Source organism: Gossypium hirsutum, chromosome A12 (assembly GCF_007990345.1).
Source record: "Gossypium hirsutum isolate 1008001.06 chromosome A12, Gossypium_hirsutum_v2.1, whole genome shotgun sequence".
Classification (NCBI taxonomy): Eukaryota; Viridiplantae; Streptophyta; class Magnoliopsida; order Malvales; family Malvaceae; genus Gossypium; species Gossypium hirsutum.
Window position 1 is genome coordinate 63,896,602 of NC_053435.1, and position 16,556 is coordinate 63,913,157.

The following is a 16,556-nucleotide window of genomic DNA, read 5'->3' on the forward strand; positions in this document are numbered from 1 at the left end:
CGCGTTGCCTTATTTATGGAAATAAAAAAATGAATAAAAAGAAAAAGAAAAAACTAATATCGATGTTGAAATAAGATGTGATCTGATAGGGGGACCGAAACAGTAATTATTCCTTCCCATCAAAACGCAGTACATCAGCGGAGACTAAATTGAAAATTGCGACAAACTTCGGGACCAAATTAAAAATAAAAATGACTTAATTGCAAAGTAAATAAAAAAATGGAAGGGCTAAAAGCGCAATTAGCCCTTCCGTTAAAAAACACGCGGATCCTAGGAGGGTCGGGTCGGGTTGATCCAGTCCAAGTCAAAACGACGTTGTTTTGGGGTATAATGGCCAACCCCAAGATGACGTCGTTTTGGAGGGCTATAAAAGGCCCATTTTCTTCAAAAAAATCAATTTTGCACTTGAAAGGAAAGAAAAAAAAAGAGTGAGGGAGAGGGTGGGTGATTTTCGGCCACAAGGCCGGTCACCGTCCGGTCGCCGGACCGCCGTCGGCCGCCGTTGGTACCACCGTACACGGCAGTCGGACCTCAAAACAACCCTTTTTCGGTAATTCTAAAATGGGTAAGCTTCTTTCTTTTATTTTTACTTTCGTATAAAAAATAAAATAAAATTAAAAAGAAAACAATAAACAAACAAAGAACTTAAAACGAGAATAGACAAAGGAACCTCTTTTGCTTTGATCTTCGATTAATCTCCAAAAAAAAGAACCAGCCTCTCCAAAAAACTAGCCTTTACAATAATTCTTCTCCTTGATTACTCTCCAAAAAACCTCTCCAAAAATCCTTTACAATAACTTTCTCTCCAAAAACTTTTTTCTCCTTCTTTAAATACAAAATATGAGAAGGCTTATATAGCCATTTACAAAATATTTTTTTATTGTTTATGTCTTCATTTGTAGGTACAAGTGGTGGTGGAGCAAGTGTGGCTAGTGGAGTAGGTAGTGGAGCAAGTGTGGCTAGTGGAGTTGGTGGTGGAGCAATTGTAGCTAGTGGAGTTGGTGGTGGCAAAGGCTAGGATTTAGTTGAGGAAAGTTTAGGTTGTGGGCTAGGGTTTTTTATTTTGATTTGGGCTTAGGGTTTGGGCCATTGAGATTTTGATGTAAATTGGGCTTTGGGTAGTTAAGATTTTGGGTTTTGGGTTTAATTTTTGTGGGTTAGGTAAGGCTAAATTGGGTTTTGATGTAAATGGGTTAAAATTGGCCTACAACATACGTGATTTTGCCTAATTAGATTCATTGAAGGTAAATTTCATACCTTATTTACCCTAAATTCGTTATCTTGCACATGGATCTATGATATGAGATTGTCGAAAATTCTTTTTCCTTGCGCTTCACGGCCCAATTTTGGTATGAGAGTCATGTGTGCAACACGAATTTGGTTAATATCGATGGGTTGCAATTTTACATGAGATGTCCTCTTGTTATCTTTTTTGTATGACTTGTTTATCTCTTGATTCGTTATATTTGATTTTGTTCAATGTTTGATTAATTGTTAACAGTGTTGATAAGTTTTGATAATTGCTTGTATTAATTATTAATATGATGTTAACATTTGAAACAACAAAATTGAAGGAACTTTTATTAATCCTATTTGTAATAAGCTACATATTAAAATATATTTACTAAAACTAATGACACAAAATAGGTTCTTTACCTCTGATCTTTTCGCATGAATAGTGAATGATGTTATGAATTATCATAATTATGAAATTTGTGATGCACAATGTAGAAATCTTTTTGGCATTGTTTGTTAGAACAATTGGAGACAGAGGAATAAGGTTATCTTCAATCCTGGTGATTATTGTGTTGTGGTTATTTTAAGTCATTAATTGAGCAAAATCTATTGAAACTGCAAGACAGTTTGCAATGAGTAAACTCAATAGAGAGTGGTGAAAAATTGGATGGTAGGCTCCAAACGAGGGCTGAGTTAAAATAAATTTAGGTGGGGCTCTTAAAAAAACTACAATGCGTGCCTAGATAGGAGAAGTTATTGGAGACAGTAAGGGTTGTTGACTAGTTGGGTTTTCAATAAATGTTTGCTTATGTATAATTACTCAAATAGAGCTTTGGGGGATTTTGGATGTCTATATATTGCATGAGTAGAAGGTTATAAACAGGTCATTGTTGAATGCAATGATTTATTTGTTGTTCACATGTTAAATGTTAATTCAAATGATACTACTACATTTGGATTGATTTGGCACATCAAGAAACTTTGTCAAATGCAATGTAGGGTGCAATTTTAACATATTTATAGGGTAGCAAATTATATTGTAAACTTTATGCCGAAATGGTCCATTGATAATGATCTCGATTTGTGTAAGTTTGCAAGATCATCTAGTGGAGTATTGATCATTTTATTAGGAGATATGTTGGGTATTACTTTTGCTTGTGACTGTATTGTTTGAGTTATTTTAGTTTTTAAAAAAATTGTCTCTTGTAACAAAAAATAAAAATAAAAATCAAGAAGCATAATAATATATTCTAGATATACAATGTAATCGATTGGGTTGGAATCATAAGCCAATTAGACATTAATTCGGTTAGAGATTATTTCTAATAAAGTAATGAATATTAAAATAAGGATGATTTTGCCTTTACTATTTTTATATGAAATGTTTAAATAAAACAATTAAAACCAAAATGTCTAAATGTACAACAACAAAAAAAAAAGATTTTACCACTCTACCAAGAGTTCAATTATTAATTTTATTTATAAATATATTTTTAATATTAAGTTTTTCTTTCAATCATATCGTGAGTATGATATAATCCAACAACAACAAAAGTTTCTTTTGGAAGGTATTATCACAAGACTTGTGATAAGAGAACAAAATTTTACTATGCTAGGATACACTTGTAAAATGGTAAAAAATAGGATGAATGAGAAACATAAAAAAACTTTAAACCACTAACAAAAAGGGTAGGATAAAATAAATAGATAACAAACGGGTTTTTTGGGGTTGACGATAGCGGGACTTAAACCTTCACGATTTTTAAAGTCGACGGATTTTCCTCTTACTATAAATTTCAATGTTGTCGGTATTGATATTGACATGTAGAACAAAACTCTATATTTATTCTTACCTGATTAATCAGTTTTTTAAAAAAATTATCAGACTATAGAGTGAATGATTTGATTAATGACTATTCCATTCGATTCTTTATTTAACTTGGAACTGGTTCATAACAATTCTTTTTATTTTTCATATAAATTAATTTTGCATATAATATACAAGAAATAAAAAAAAATGGGTGTCAAAGACATCTATTTAAAAAAAATGTCATTATTTATCTATTCTTATAATTTTTTTAAATTATAATAATATATATATTACGATACAAATTGCATTAAAAAATGAATAGAAATAAAAAAAAATCGCATAAAATAAAGTTTTTAGATTGAATGACAAGATTAAAATAATGAGAACTTTGAAATACTTGCAATGATGGATTATATTGATACTATTACTAACTTTAAAAAATTATATAACACAACATAATAAGCCAACAAATATAAATTTTATTGAAATATATAAATATGTGTGGTGAAAATTCTATGAATATAGGTGGACATGACAAATGTGTTGAAATATATGTTAAATTTTTCATATTTTATATATTGTAATGCAAATGAAAAATTTTGTTTTGTTGTTCCAATTTTATTATTTCTATATAAACTTAATAAAATTTAAAATATTTCAAATGATAAATTTTCATACAATTTTCATTAATTTAATGGACAAACTATTAATCCAAATTGAATTTATTTTACCTAATAAGATTATTTGTTTAATTAAGATGAAAATGGTATGAGTTGTTTTTTTTTAATTAAAAGGTTGGATTTAACTAATAAACTTTTGGTAGTGTTGGTAACAGTTGAGATTTTGATTCCTTGTATACTTAGGATCAAATTTGATTATATAAAATTGTTATGAGTGAATTTTCAATTTTTATCATGTTTATATTGCTATAGATGTATTTTAATATTACGAGTTAATTTTATTTCAATTCTTTACTCATTTATGTTTTGTATTACTTTGATTTTACTTTATAAATCTAGAATTTATATTTATTAAAATAGTCGTCTTTTAATTTTAAATTAACTTTTATATATTTTACTTAAGGTTGTGTATTTTTGTCATATATTTGATTTAATGGGTAGTATTTGAAAATGTTTATGTGGGTCGGTTTTTCATGAAAAGTCACACTATCATAAACCATTGTAGAGGATAAGTGCAAATTTCATGGGATGTTTTTAAATCAATTGCTGAAATAAAAGAAAAAAGAAAAGAGAAACATTAATCCACCGTTAATCATGTTATGTAAGATTTACATTGAAAAACATGAATTTAGTTTTTAACCAATTCAACCGGTTTCAATATTAAAGAAAGAGATAACCAATTTATCAGGTTCCAAGTTATCACTATAATTTTTTAGTTTTTGATGTGAATTGATCAAATGACTATAGTTTCCTTATTTCTATCTTCAAGTACAGTTTTTGATTTAAAGGGATTTCACAAGATCCCGCTATAATAAAATCTCATACTAGATGTTATCTTAAAATTCATGTTATATCTTACGATTTTTCACTCTATTTATCTCCGATGAGAATATTGAAGAGATGTAATCAAGTTGAGTCTAATTCAAACTTTATTCAATATTCGAGGCTGGAAGTTTTTTTTTCCAAGTTAAATTTGTTTCAAGACAAAGATAGAATTGTTGAGTTCAGTCTATTAGGATCATTAGCTAATTTAATTAACCACTAAAAAATCTGAATATCACTCGCTTGATAACTTAAGTTGTTCAACTCAAATTCGAATCAATGTTTTTAGAATCAGATTAATAGTTGAACCAATCAGACCATTAGTTCGTTAGTTCAATCGATTCGATTAGAAATTTATTAAAAATTCATTAAAAATTCATAAAGTATAAAAATTTTGATTCACCTACCCAACGTTTTTCTCCCCTCTCTAATTTTTAAAATTTTATATCTACATTTATATTAAGGGTTAGATTACTTGTCTAGAATTTAGGAGGTTTTGAATAAAAAAATTAAACCTGATCAGTTTTCTAATTTTTTTAATATATTGTATTATGTTATTTTTATATGTTATGTATAATATTATAATGTAAACACTAAAGAATGTTCGGCTATCTATATATAAAATTGTAATAAATGAAAAAATATATAATTATTAAATTAAAAATTAAAAAAATATAATATATTTCTTAATTTTTTTTAAAGATAATATAGATGAATTTAAGTAAAATTTTAAATCTACATTTGAAAACACATAAAATATGTTGGTACCCCAACCTGACTTTTCTCAGTCCATTAACACTTGAACGTGGTAGGACTAGTTTCATCTCTCTAATTCAGTAACTTAAATTTGAAGACTTGGGTTGTTTTTGAAGAGAAGTAGAGAGTATAGAAAGCGAAGCCCAATGGGCTTTGCAAAAACTTATTGGCAAACCCTAAAAAGTACTTAACGGTAAAAAGGTCTCCCAACGGTCGACAAAGAGGAATTCAAATTCGAACAATTTCCTTTCCAAATACATCCCATTTTCAAACGCATTCTAATTTTCTTTCGTTCTTTCACTCTTGCTCGTTACAGACTTATCCAAGCAAATCTCAGAAATTTTCTCGGCAACCAAACACACCCAATGGATAATGCTCAGTTAAACGCTTTTCTCCAAAACCCAGAAACCCATTTCCCCGATTTCTCTATTACTAGGGGTTTCGACTCAGAAAAATGCGATCTTGCCTTGAATCTAGATAACCCTACCTCCGCCATGGATGAAGGTGAAGAAGAATCTTTTGCTGATCTAATGCTTTGTGACTCTAATTCAAGGCTGATCCTATCCGGGTTTTCCAAATCTAATTGCACCGGTAAGTAAAATTTCATGATTTTATCTTGTTAAACTCCTAATTATTTAATCAATAATAAAGTCCTGTGAAAGAAAGAAATTACAACTCTTTTTTTCCTTGATATGCTTGCAAAAAAAGCAGAAGTTTCTTGTGATTTAATTATATTTGGATTTTTTTTAAATCTTTTAAAGTACATGTACTAGCATTCCAGAACTTGTTTGAAATATTACAAAAAGAGAAAAGAAAAGAAAAGAGGTGAAGTTTATTCAAACTTTTCTGAGTTGCTTTTATTTTATATATATATATATATTGCAGATTAATTTAACACTTATGAGTAAATTATGAATTTTGACTTATATTTGTAGTTCTTAATGATATATGATTCAATCAAGGTAGTAATCTTTTTCCTGAAATTTCATACAATTTACAGATGAAATTGTGATGTTTATAAACGCTGGAGGAGAGGCTTTAAATGAAACAGATTCTAGCATGAAATTTGTGGGGGATAATTACTTTGAAGGAGGAAATGTTATGCAGACCAATGAGCCTATAAATGAGGCTGGAGATTGTCCTTTCATTTATTGGTCTGCAAGAATTGGTAGCTTCTCATACCGGTTCAAAAATCTTCCTCCGGGAGACTATTTTGTTGATCTTCATTTTGCAGAGATCATTAACACTAATGGACCTAAAGGAATGAGGATATTCAATGTCTATATGCAAGAAGAGAAGGCAAGTTACTTGTCAAAATCATTCAATTTGTTTTGTGGTTTTTCACTGCCTAGAAATGTTGAAATTTTGGTGTGAATATGACAGGTATTGTCAGATTTTGATATCTTCTCAGTTGTTGGAGCCAATAAGCCATTACAAGTTGTTGGTTTGAGGGTATCAGTGAAGGAGGATGGGCTAATTGCTTTGAGGTTTGAAGGAGTTATAGGAAGCCCCATGGTTTGTGGGATTTGTGTAAGGAAAACACAAAATATTCCAGGTACTGGAATTTGTGTTTTAGTTACTTGATTCACTCCTAGATTTAACTTTGGACCATGTTAGAAAAACTGCTTATTTTGCAACCTTTATTTATGATCTAAAAACAGTTACTCAGGGATCGCAAGAATATCTTAAGTGCAATAACTGTGCTGCTGAAATTGAAGTTTCCTCAGCTCAGGTTACAGTTCATTTAATATGATTTTGATGTTTTCTATGAGAGAAGTTAAGGCTGAACTTCCTGCTTATTTAGACTTTTATTTTGTGCTTTGTAGATGAAATTTGTGCGAACAAAAGTTACATACAAGTATGAAAAGAAGATACAAGAGCTCACTACACAGTGCCAGCTCAAGACACATGAATGTCACGAGGCTTGGATGTCATTGACTGCAGCAAATGAGCAGTTGGAGAAGGTTAGGATGGAACTTGACAACAAGATCTTCCAAACACGCACTCTCGGTAACCATCATCAGTTTACTTGTTCTCAGTTTTTAATGACATGAGCAAATGCATTTCTTCTTAGAAACTCTCATTTTTGCTAAATAATTACTTGTTCCTCATATTTCTGAATGTTTGAACCATTCAAGTGGAGGAAGATTTGTTGGAATATTGTTTATTAAATTCTGACTTAATCACAAATGCTGACGAAAAAGACTATGCAATGGTGGTTTATTTGGATTATGTTAGGTGCTTAAGTTTTACAATGAGAGGCATAGAAATACTTGCTCCTTTTTAACTCAAGAAATCTTCTCTTGTCAGATGAAACTGTGGGGAAACAAACTGAAAATTTGAAAAATATTACTAGCAGTTATGAACATTATAAGAAGTATTGGGCAGCAGCAATCAATAATTTACAAGAGAAAATAAAGGTAATGATTCTATCTTTCCAATAATCTCCTATTTCTTAATAATTTCGCTTCCTACTGTTGTTGAGGGATTATTTATTTTAATGCTTTTTTTTTATTGATGTTTCTGCAGATAATGAAAAATGAACATGCTCAGCTCTCCCATGAAGCACATGCCTGTGCTGAGTCAATACCCGAACTGAATAAAATGGTCACTGGTGTCCAAGCACTGGGTAAGGTCTAATTTATCTTGGTTAAGTGAGTAGGAGTTTGCATTTATACATCTGCATAGACTTACAGAATGAGTTTGCAGTTGAGCAGTGTGAGGATCTCAAAGTGAAGTATAGTGAAGAGCAAGCGAAGCGAAAGGAGCTCTATAATCAAATTCAGGAAACAAAAGGCAAGGATTGTTCTTCCTTCTGAGTAATTTATCAATGCAGTCTATGAAATTGATCATTGAAGAGTACAGGGGAAAACACTTACAGTATTTATTTAATATCAGGTAATATCAGAGTCTTTTGCCGCTGCCGCCCACTTAGTAAAGCAGAGATATCAGCTGGTTCTGCTCAAGCTGTAGATTTTGATGCAGCAAAAGATGGAAACATTGGAATTCTGACAGGTGCCTCCACCAAAAAGACTTTCAAGTTTGATCGAGTGTACACACCCAACGACAATCAAGGTAACAATTACCCCTATCATTTGATGCACGGCCCTTATATAACTAATTAAAATGCTGTAAGAGGCTGATTGAGCTAGTGTTTGTTTTGGCATAACAGTTGATGTTTTTGCGGATGCCTTGCCATTGGTGACATCAGTGTTAGATGGCTACAATGTCTGTATTTTCGCTTACGGGCAAACAGGAACAGGGAAGACATTTACAATGGAAGGCACAGACCAGAACAGAGGAGTCAATTATAGAACTCTAGAGCAGTTGTTTCATATTGCTAAAGAAAGGAGTGAAACTTTTATGTATAACATATCTGTTAGTGTTCTTGAAGTTTATAATGAACAAATTAGAGACTTATTATCTACATCACCAACATCAAAGAGGTGAGACAGCTGTACTTTTTGTTACATTTTTAACTACTCACTTTCAAAATATGGTATCCTGAATGGTGTGATTTATGTTGTTCTAGGATGAATTTCCTTGAGATATTGAAGCTTAATGCATTCACTTGATTTGGTTGATAGGTTGGAGATAAAGCAATCTGCTGAAGGGTTTCATCATGTTCCAGGCATTGTAGAAGCTCAGGTTGAAAATATAAAGGAAGTTTGGAATGTATTGCAGATTGGAAGCAATTCTAGAGCTGTTGGATCAAACAATGTGAATGAACATAGCAGCCGATCCCACTGGTATCAAGACCCCATTTTTTCTTTTTCAACACTTTAAAATGAACGAAGTCTCTTTTATTTTCTGTATCTTTTTTTTTTCATCTTTTTCTCTTTTACTTTTGTTCAGCATGCTTTGTATAATGGTAAAATCAAAGAACTTGATGACTGGTGATTGCACCAAGAGCAAGCTTTGGCTTGTGGATTTGGCAGGCAGTGAGAGGCTTGCCAAAACTGATGCACAAGGGGAACGACTCAAGGAGGCTCAAAATATCAATAAATCCCTTTCAGCTCTTGGGGATGTTGTGTACGCTTTAGCAACAAAAAGTAGTCATATTCCATACAGGTCCATTGATTGTCTACCTTACTCGACTATATAGCCACTTGCCCTTTCATTCTTGTGCATGACATCTGTCATTTGATTCCAGGAATTCAAAGTTGACACATTTACTTCAAGATTCATTAGGTAAATCTGGGGGAATATAGTTGTTTACTCAATCTCTGTTTGTTAGTCTTACTGACATTAGTTTTCGAAGCAATCAGTCTACCAATGTTGCAACTAACAGTAGCTATTATTTATCAGGGGGTGACTCTAAGACTTTGATGTTTGTGCAAATTAGTCCTTCAGAGAGGGACTTAAGTGAAACCCTGAGCTCCTTGAACTTTGCAACTCGAGTTCGAGGAGTAGAGTTGGGTCCTGCTAAGAGGCAAGTTGATACAAGTGAGCTCCAGAAGATGAAAATAATGGTAGGTCTAGTTATTAAGTTTTTTGCTTCCATCACTATTATTTTTTAGTATAAGATTGATCAACTAACTTGACTGCAACTACTTCTAAATTCTTATTAAGCTTGAAAAAGCAAGGCAGGAATCTAGATCCAAAGAGGAGTCTTTAAAGAAACTAGAAGAGAGCTTACAGAATCTAGAGAGTAAGGCCAAAGGTAGAGACCAAGTTTACAAAACACAACAAGAAAAGATTAAAGAACTTGAAGGTCAATTGGAGCTGAAAAATAGCATGCATAACCAGTCAGAGAAGCAGCTCTCACAACTTTCAGATAGATTGAAAGGGAAAGAAGAAATTTCCACTGCTTTGCAACTAAAGGTTGCTATCAAAATGAAGTATTATTGACATATTGCAACTTGTTGTTATTCATAGTCATACTAACTAGAAGCTATTATTTGGTAAAGGTTAAAGAACTGGAGGCCAAGATTAAAGAGCGACAGCAATCGGATTCAGCTAGCTGCCAGCAAAAGGTTACATTACACAAATTTTTTTATTTATTTTTATGTCTCTGTGTTTTCTTCTTGTTGTATTTGACAGACAATAGTTTGATTCAAGCAGGTTAAAGAACTCGAGAATAAGCTGAAAGAGCAAGTACAAGAATCCGAGTCCCATTCACTTTCTCTTCAACTGAAGGTTGCATTGCAAATATTTTAGCACTGTTGGTTCATATTTTATTTAGAGGTATAGAAAGCTTAACATGTTATGTTTCTTTTCCAGATCAAGGAGCTTGAGAGAAAGCTAAAAGAGCAAGAACAAAACCCAGAATCCATTTTGCTTCGTCAAAAGGTCATTTACATATATTGCTCTTATTATCTGAAACTGTACCTCTTTGTCCATTCTACCATCCTTGTCTTTGCATGAAGAAATAGGATTGCTAATTAGATAATTTTGTAGCAGCAGATTAAGGAGCTGGAAGATAGATTGAGGGAGCAAGAACAACAATTGCAGTGTGCACTAGCTCGTAGCTTTGCTGATACGATTGCAGCTAGTCCTAGTGAAGGAAAATGGAGAAAAGATGATGAGTCCATGAATGAAGCTGAACCTCATATCCTAAGGAGTTCAAACTCAACCAGTAGCCGTCCCTTGAGCCATGGGTTCAAACAGCCAAAAATCAGTGATTTAGTTCATGAGTCAAGGAAGAAAAGGTACTCTCGAAGTGGTGAAACAGAGAACAATATGGTTATGGCTGCTTCTTTGGCTGATAAAAGGGCAAGAAAATCTGATCCACCTAAGATTGCAAGGGGTGTGAAAACAACAAAACCAGGTAGCTTAGCGGCACAAGGACCCGCGGCTCACAAAAGGGTCATTAATAGAGGTCAAGTCCACGCAGCAATGGAGAGAGATAGTAACAAAAAGATTTGGTCAAGGTAAGTTGTTCAAGCCTAGACTCCATTCTTTGGAGTAATTATATTGATGTAACTTCTACAGAAACTCTTATTGTATCGAATTTGATTGTTATTCATCAGGAAAATTTTAAGAAAGTTCACAGCTTCTCTTTTTTGTAATTTGCAAGGGGTTATCAAATTATTACTCCCTATTATTGTTTAACAGTTTTTACGATTTTACAAAATATACTTTTTATTAAAATTTAAATTATTTGATTCGAGGAGAGAATAGATTCCTTTAGTAGAAGAAATTATTACAAGCAAGTAATCAAGCGCATTCACCACTGTAAATTGTTTGACTGTTTACTAATACCGTTCGTTGTTATTTAGAATGATTAGTTCTTTAGAGTAATTTTACCACAGTAAATTGTTTGACTATTTGTAACATTGTCCATTCTAAACTAGCTAAATTTAACAGAATCAAGGCAATGAAAACAAACATGATGAGAATGTAAAGATGAACATGATATAGAAAAATGATTGAAAATTTTACTGATATTTCCATTATATGCAAGAAATGCTAGATAAAGATTCTTTTTCCTATTGAATGAAGCTTTTTCTTTGGATTGTTTTTTCATTTTTATTCTTTAATGAGTTGAAATTTTCTTTTTTGTTTTTGAGAAATTAAAACTTAAGACAACAAGAATTTCATAATCAAATAAATATTAAGAAAAGGAAGCATGCAACATAATTATAATAATATAATTAGAATAAAAATAATTTAATCAAATAAAAATAAATTATATTTTGAAAAATCTCGGACCATTAACTTAAAGTGTTAGTTTAGAGAATTGAACTTAGATTAAAGAATTTATTTTCCTCATTAAACCAACTAACTCATTTAATACAATAAAGTCTACATCTATCCCTTCAAACTCTCAAAAAAAAAAAAACTTGTCAATTTTCTACTTTTTCAATAAGAAAAATGTAAGGTTTCAAGAGAAACATGCAACAACATGAAATTGTAAAATTTCTGATTAAATTCTTTTAATTTTGTTAATTTTGCTGAAATGTTTCTAAGATTTTATAAAATTGTTTTTTTGTTTGTGATATTTTTAACAATAAGAAGATTAAATTGTTTGTATTTAAAAAAATGTAAAACTACAAAAGCTTGATGAACGTATTGAAGACAACTTGAGTAGTGTTGATTTATATACGCATCTACAGTAATAAAATTTGAAATAATACCATATTTACTTTCCGTCTTGTTTAAAAGGTGGAGTCCGGAAAAACATACATTCTATTTTCCATGTGGTAGAGTAGTTATAATACTAGAAGATATCTCTTTAATAATTAGTCTTCCAATCGACATGTGAGCAGTAATCAAAAGTAGTAACATTGATCCCAAGTCAAAGTGTTAAGTTGTTGAGTGTTACAAATTTTTATAATATAAATTATTTAATTATTTAAATTCGTAATTTCTTTACGTCGAAATTTATTACCAATTTTGCAAGTATTATTTGGATATTGTAATTGTTTTAAAGTGTAATACAAGAAGTTTGAATTTGAAATATAAATAAAAATTAATTAGTAGTACTGAATTGTTAAAAAAAAAAGAAACCTATAAGTTGACAAGGAATTGTGGGAATTGGAAAAAAGTTCGAAAGAAAAAATAATATTACCATTTCAGTGAAGTTTTTGTAAATATAAGTTAATTGCTTTTTAAATTTATTAATTATAGCAAAAATTATTGAAATATTGTAAAATAAAATTCTGAATTTCATTTATTTTTGATAGTGTAACTGTTAGTAACGCTTTTTTTCTTCTAAAATGTGTGATATTTATCGTAGTCAGTATCATTCAGCTTCTTATATGTATCATTCATTCTAAAGCAGTATTAAATAATTAATGTTCTATCGTAGTAAAAAATTCAGTTGGTTTCGATGTGTTACAGTTCGTTTCTGTCAATACTAATTCGTACCGATACATACTAACCCATATCGGTTAGTACAAAGTTTTAATATTTAAAATAAACTTTTGTTCCTTTAAACAATATTTGGAAATACCCAAAGATTGACCATTTAGTGAAATAATAGCTTCCTTGCAATTTGACTCAACATGAACATTGTCCCACCCTTCCGACTTAAGCCAAGAGAGAGTCTTTCGGATAAGCATCATTTTGTCAATAAGTGGATCGTATAGCACCGGGAAGAAGCCTATCAAACCAGCAACGAAATGCCCTCAGCCTCGTGAAGAACCGCACCAAATGTGATTGCCGAGTCTGCCGCAATACATGCTGCATTGACATTGCATTTCAACCCACTAGGCTTTTACTTGGTAAAAAAAAACTTAGAAATTATAAAAAAAATAAATATAAATTTATTTTCGAAACAGATGTCTTACAAAATTATTGAGGATGTTTTTTAAAAACTAGAACAATAAATAATGAAGAATTAATATGTGTATATAGTTTAGGAAATTTTAAATCAAATGAAATAAATTATGTCATATTTGAGAAAGAATTACTAGCTATTAAAAAAGGAATACAAAAATTTCTTATATATTTAGCACTTGAAAAAATTATCATAAAAACTGATAATTAGGCAATTAAACATTTTCTTACTAATAAAAGTTTGGAAACTATACCAAGAAGAATTAGATGATATAATGAATTATTCACTTTTAATTTTGAAGTTTTATATGTCAAATGCAATGACAATTTTATCGCAAATTATCTTAGCAGGCCCTATGTGTAACACCCCTCACTCGTATTCATTGTCGGAATAGGGTTACGGAGCATTACCGAACTTATAACACAATTAAACATTACATTTTTCATACAATTTTTTCCATTTCAAACATAAAACAATCACCATCATTCATATCGTCCCTAATATGAGCCTACGAGGCCCAAATCATGCTTTAGGAGTGGTTCTGGAATAAACTGATAACTCAGAAAACTTTTAGAAACCTTAGAAAATTTTTCAAATTACAGGGGATACACGCCTGTGTGGCCCGTCATGTGTCTCACACGGCCAAAGACACGCCCGTGTCACAGGTTGTGTGGACATTCAAAATAAGATCACATGGTCGTGTCCCAGCCCGTATCCGACCTTGTGTAACTCTCTGACTTGGGTCACACGGCCAACCATACCCCCGTGTAACCAACCTGTGTACCTTTTGAAATGGCCACACACGCCCGTGTGCCAAGCCGTGTGCTAGGCAGTGCCAAACCTGTAGGGTATACTGACTTATGTCACATGGCCAAGTCACACGCCCGTGGGCTAGGCCGTGTGGAGCATACTAACTTGGCTTTAATTCTACATCAAGGGACATACGGTCGTGTAACCTAACTGATGTATGCACGCCTGGGGCTCCCTCCAGTGCTAATCAAGATCCTATCGAGTTGCCAAAAGGTCCCATGACTCGAGCTCGTACCAAGTGACTTCAAGAAGCTTTAACAGCTTTGTTGATGCGCATTTGGGTTGAGATCAAGCCCCTTGACGTTGGAGAAGCTGTGGACAACTCTTTAAAGACTCATTGCACTCTTTTGCAAACCGACTTCAGCTCCTTTCTAGCTCCCCCAAGCTCAATTCAGCTCCAATCAGCTCACTTGAGCTTGTTTCAGCGCGTTTGAGCTCAATTTAGCTTCTTTCTAGCTTATTTCTTTTCCATTTCAATAAACTAAGTTTTAACACTTTGTTTTAACTTAATTTACTACAGCTCATGCCGAATTCATTAGCTCAAATTAGTTTATTAATTGTTTTTGTTTATTTGAGCTAGCTGAATTTAATAAGCTAGTTAGTCTTTAATTTAATGTGTAACACCCTTCGCTCGTATCCCTCGCCGGAACAGGGTTCGAGGTGCTACCAAATTTAAACTTAACCATTTATATAAAACCAGGCTGTAAAAATTTTTGATCAATTTTAAATTTTTCATACACGCGTATATTATCCTTTAATCGGGCTTACAAGGCCCAAAACATTCATGAGGCATTATTAAATATTTACCAATATCTTAGTCTTGTATCATTTACTTACTCAACAATGAATTAAAATTTAAATTCTAAATATACATGCTATAAACCACACTACAGGAGATAATAACATACAAGCATATCAATAATCAAACTACCTTAATAACAAGCCAAAGTCTTTGGCTTAATCATAATATTACATACTCAACTTTACAACCCTATACATGCCATAGACTCAAAACACTAAGATTTACTTACGCCGATAGCGTAGACTCAACAATGTGATAATATCTCTGACGACCTCCAACCCGAGCTAACTTGGAAATCCTAGGGAATATGGGAAAGAAAAGGGGAGTAAGCTTTACGCTTAGTAGGTTCATAAGAAAACAATAAGCAACTCATTAACAAGTTTTATCAATGTTTACAACATAATCACATATTCACTACAAGTTGTCTTCCTGAGCAACAATCACTAAATTATTTATAACTAGAGCTACTAAACTCCAAATCAATTTCTGTTAATTTTACCTAAAAATAGACTCATATATCTTCTATACATAAAATTTTCAGAATTTTTGGTTTTGCCAAACAATACCAGATTTTTCTTAAAGTTTCCCCTGCTTCACTGTTTGACTAATCTGACCACTTTTCACTACGAATCAAATTTCTCGTTGTACAGAATTCAAAATATTTTCTCGTTGATTTCATTTGAAACTATACTCATTAAAGAGTCTAAACATATAATTTTTATCTTATAACAATTTTTGTACAAATTATAATGATTTTATAAAAACAGAACATGGGACCCCGAAGTCATTTGACTCTGTCTCACGCCACTTCAAATATCTCATTATTAGCAATTCTTTTGCTTACACGGTTTCTTTTATAAGAAACTAGACTCATTAATATTTAATTACATAATTTATTCAGCTCTTAACTCAACTCCCACAATTTATGGTGATTTTCCAAAAATCATGTTACTGCTGCTGTCCCAAGCAGATTTATTACAAATTTACTCTTTCACACATTCTTTGCATTCATATTATTTAAACATGTATATCACCAATCAATTCCATCACATATCTATAATTTCACTTAAGCATAATCTAAATACAATACATCATGCTCAATGATTCGCACACAACCATTCAAATTAGCAATTATAAGATGGTTCCGCACATAGCCCACCCTTATCGATAATTTACGATGGTTTTACACTTACTCACATATATGACATAGGCATTTAAATACTTCAGTGTCAACTTTAATTCAACCGAATTTAACCATTGTACCATTTCATAACCACAGTTACTTTCGTCATTCATATCTAAATGGTATTTCACATAATTCATATAACCTTTCACCATGACCGAATACACACATAAATATATGACATCTTCACCTATGCTTCTCATTTCACATTCATGATTCAATTCCAATCGATC

At 31.8% G+C, this 16,556-nt stretch overlaps 1 protein-coding gene across 1 annotated transcript; it reads left to right on the forward strand.

Moving 5' to 3' along the window:
- The first annotated feature begins 5,532 nt into the window (after positions 1-5,532).
- On the forward strand, positions 5,533-11,291 carry LOC107935223 (kinesin-like protein KIN-14R). Its single transcript, XM_016867795.2, has 19 exons — positions 5,533-5,895; positions 6,305-6,603; positions 6,688-6,859; positions 6,966-7,036; positions 7,131-7,314; positions 7,615-7,724; positions 7,834-7,933; positions 8,014-8,100; positions 8,203-8,379; positions 8,477-8,750; positions 8,892-9,053; positions 9,160-9,375; positions 9,458-9,495; positions 9,613-9,776; positions 9,877-10,128; positions 10,215-10,280; positions 10,369-10,443; positions 10,528-10,596; positions 10,711-11,291. The coding sequence occupies exons 1-19, from the start codon at positions 5,670-5,672 to the stop codon at positions 11,179-11,181; spliced, it is 3,213 nt and encodes a 1,070-aa protein (XP_016723284.1). The 5' UTR covers positions 5,533-5,669; the 3' UTR covers positions 11,182-11,291.
- The last annotated feature ends 5,265 nt before the right edge of the window (positions 11,292-16,556 follow it).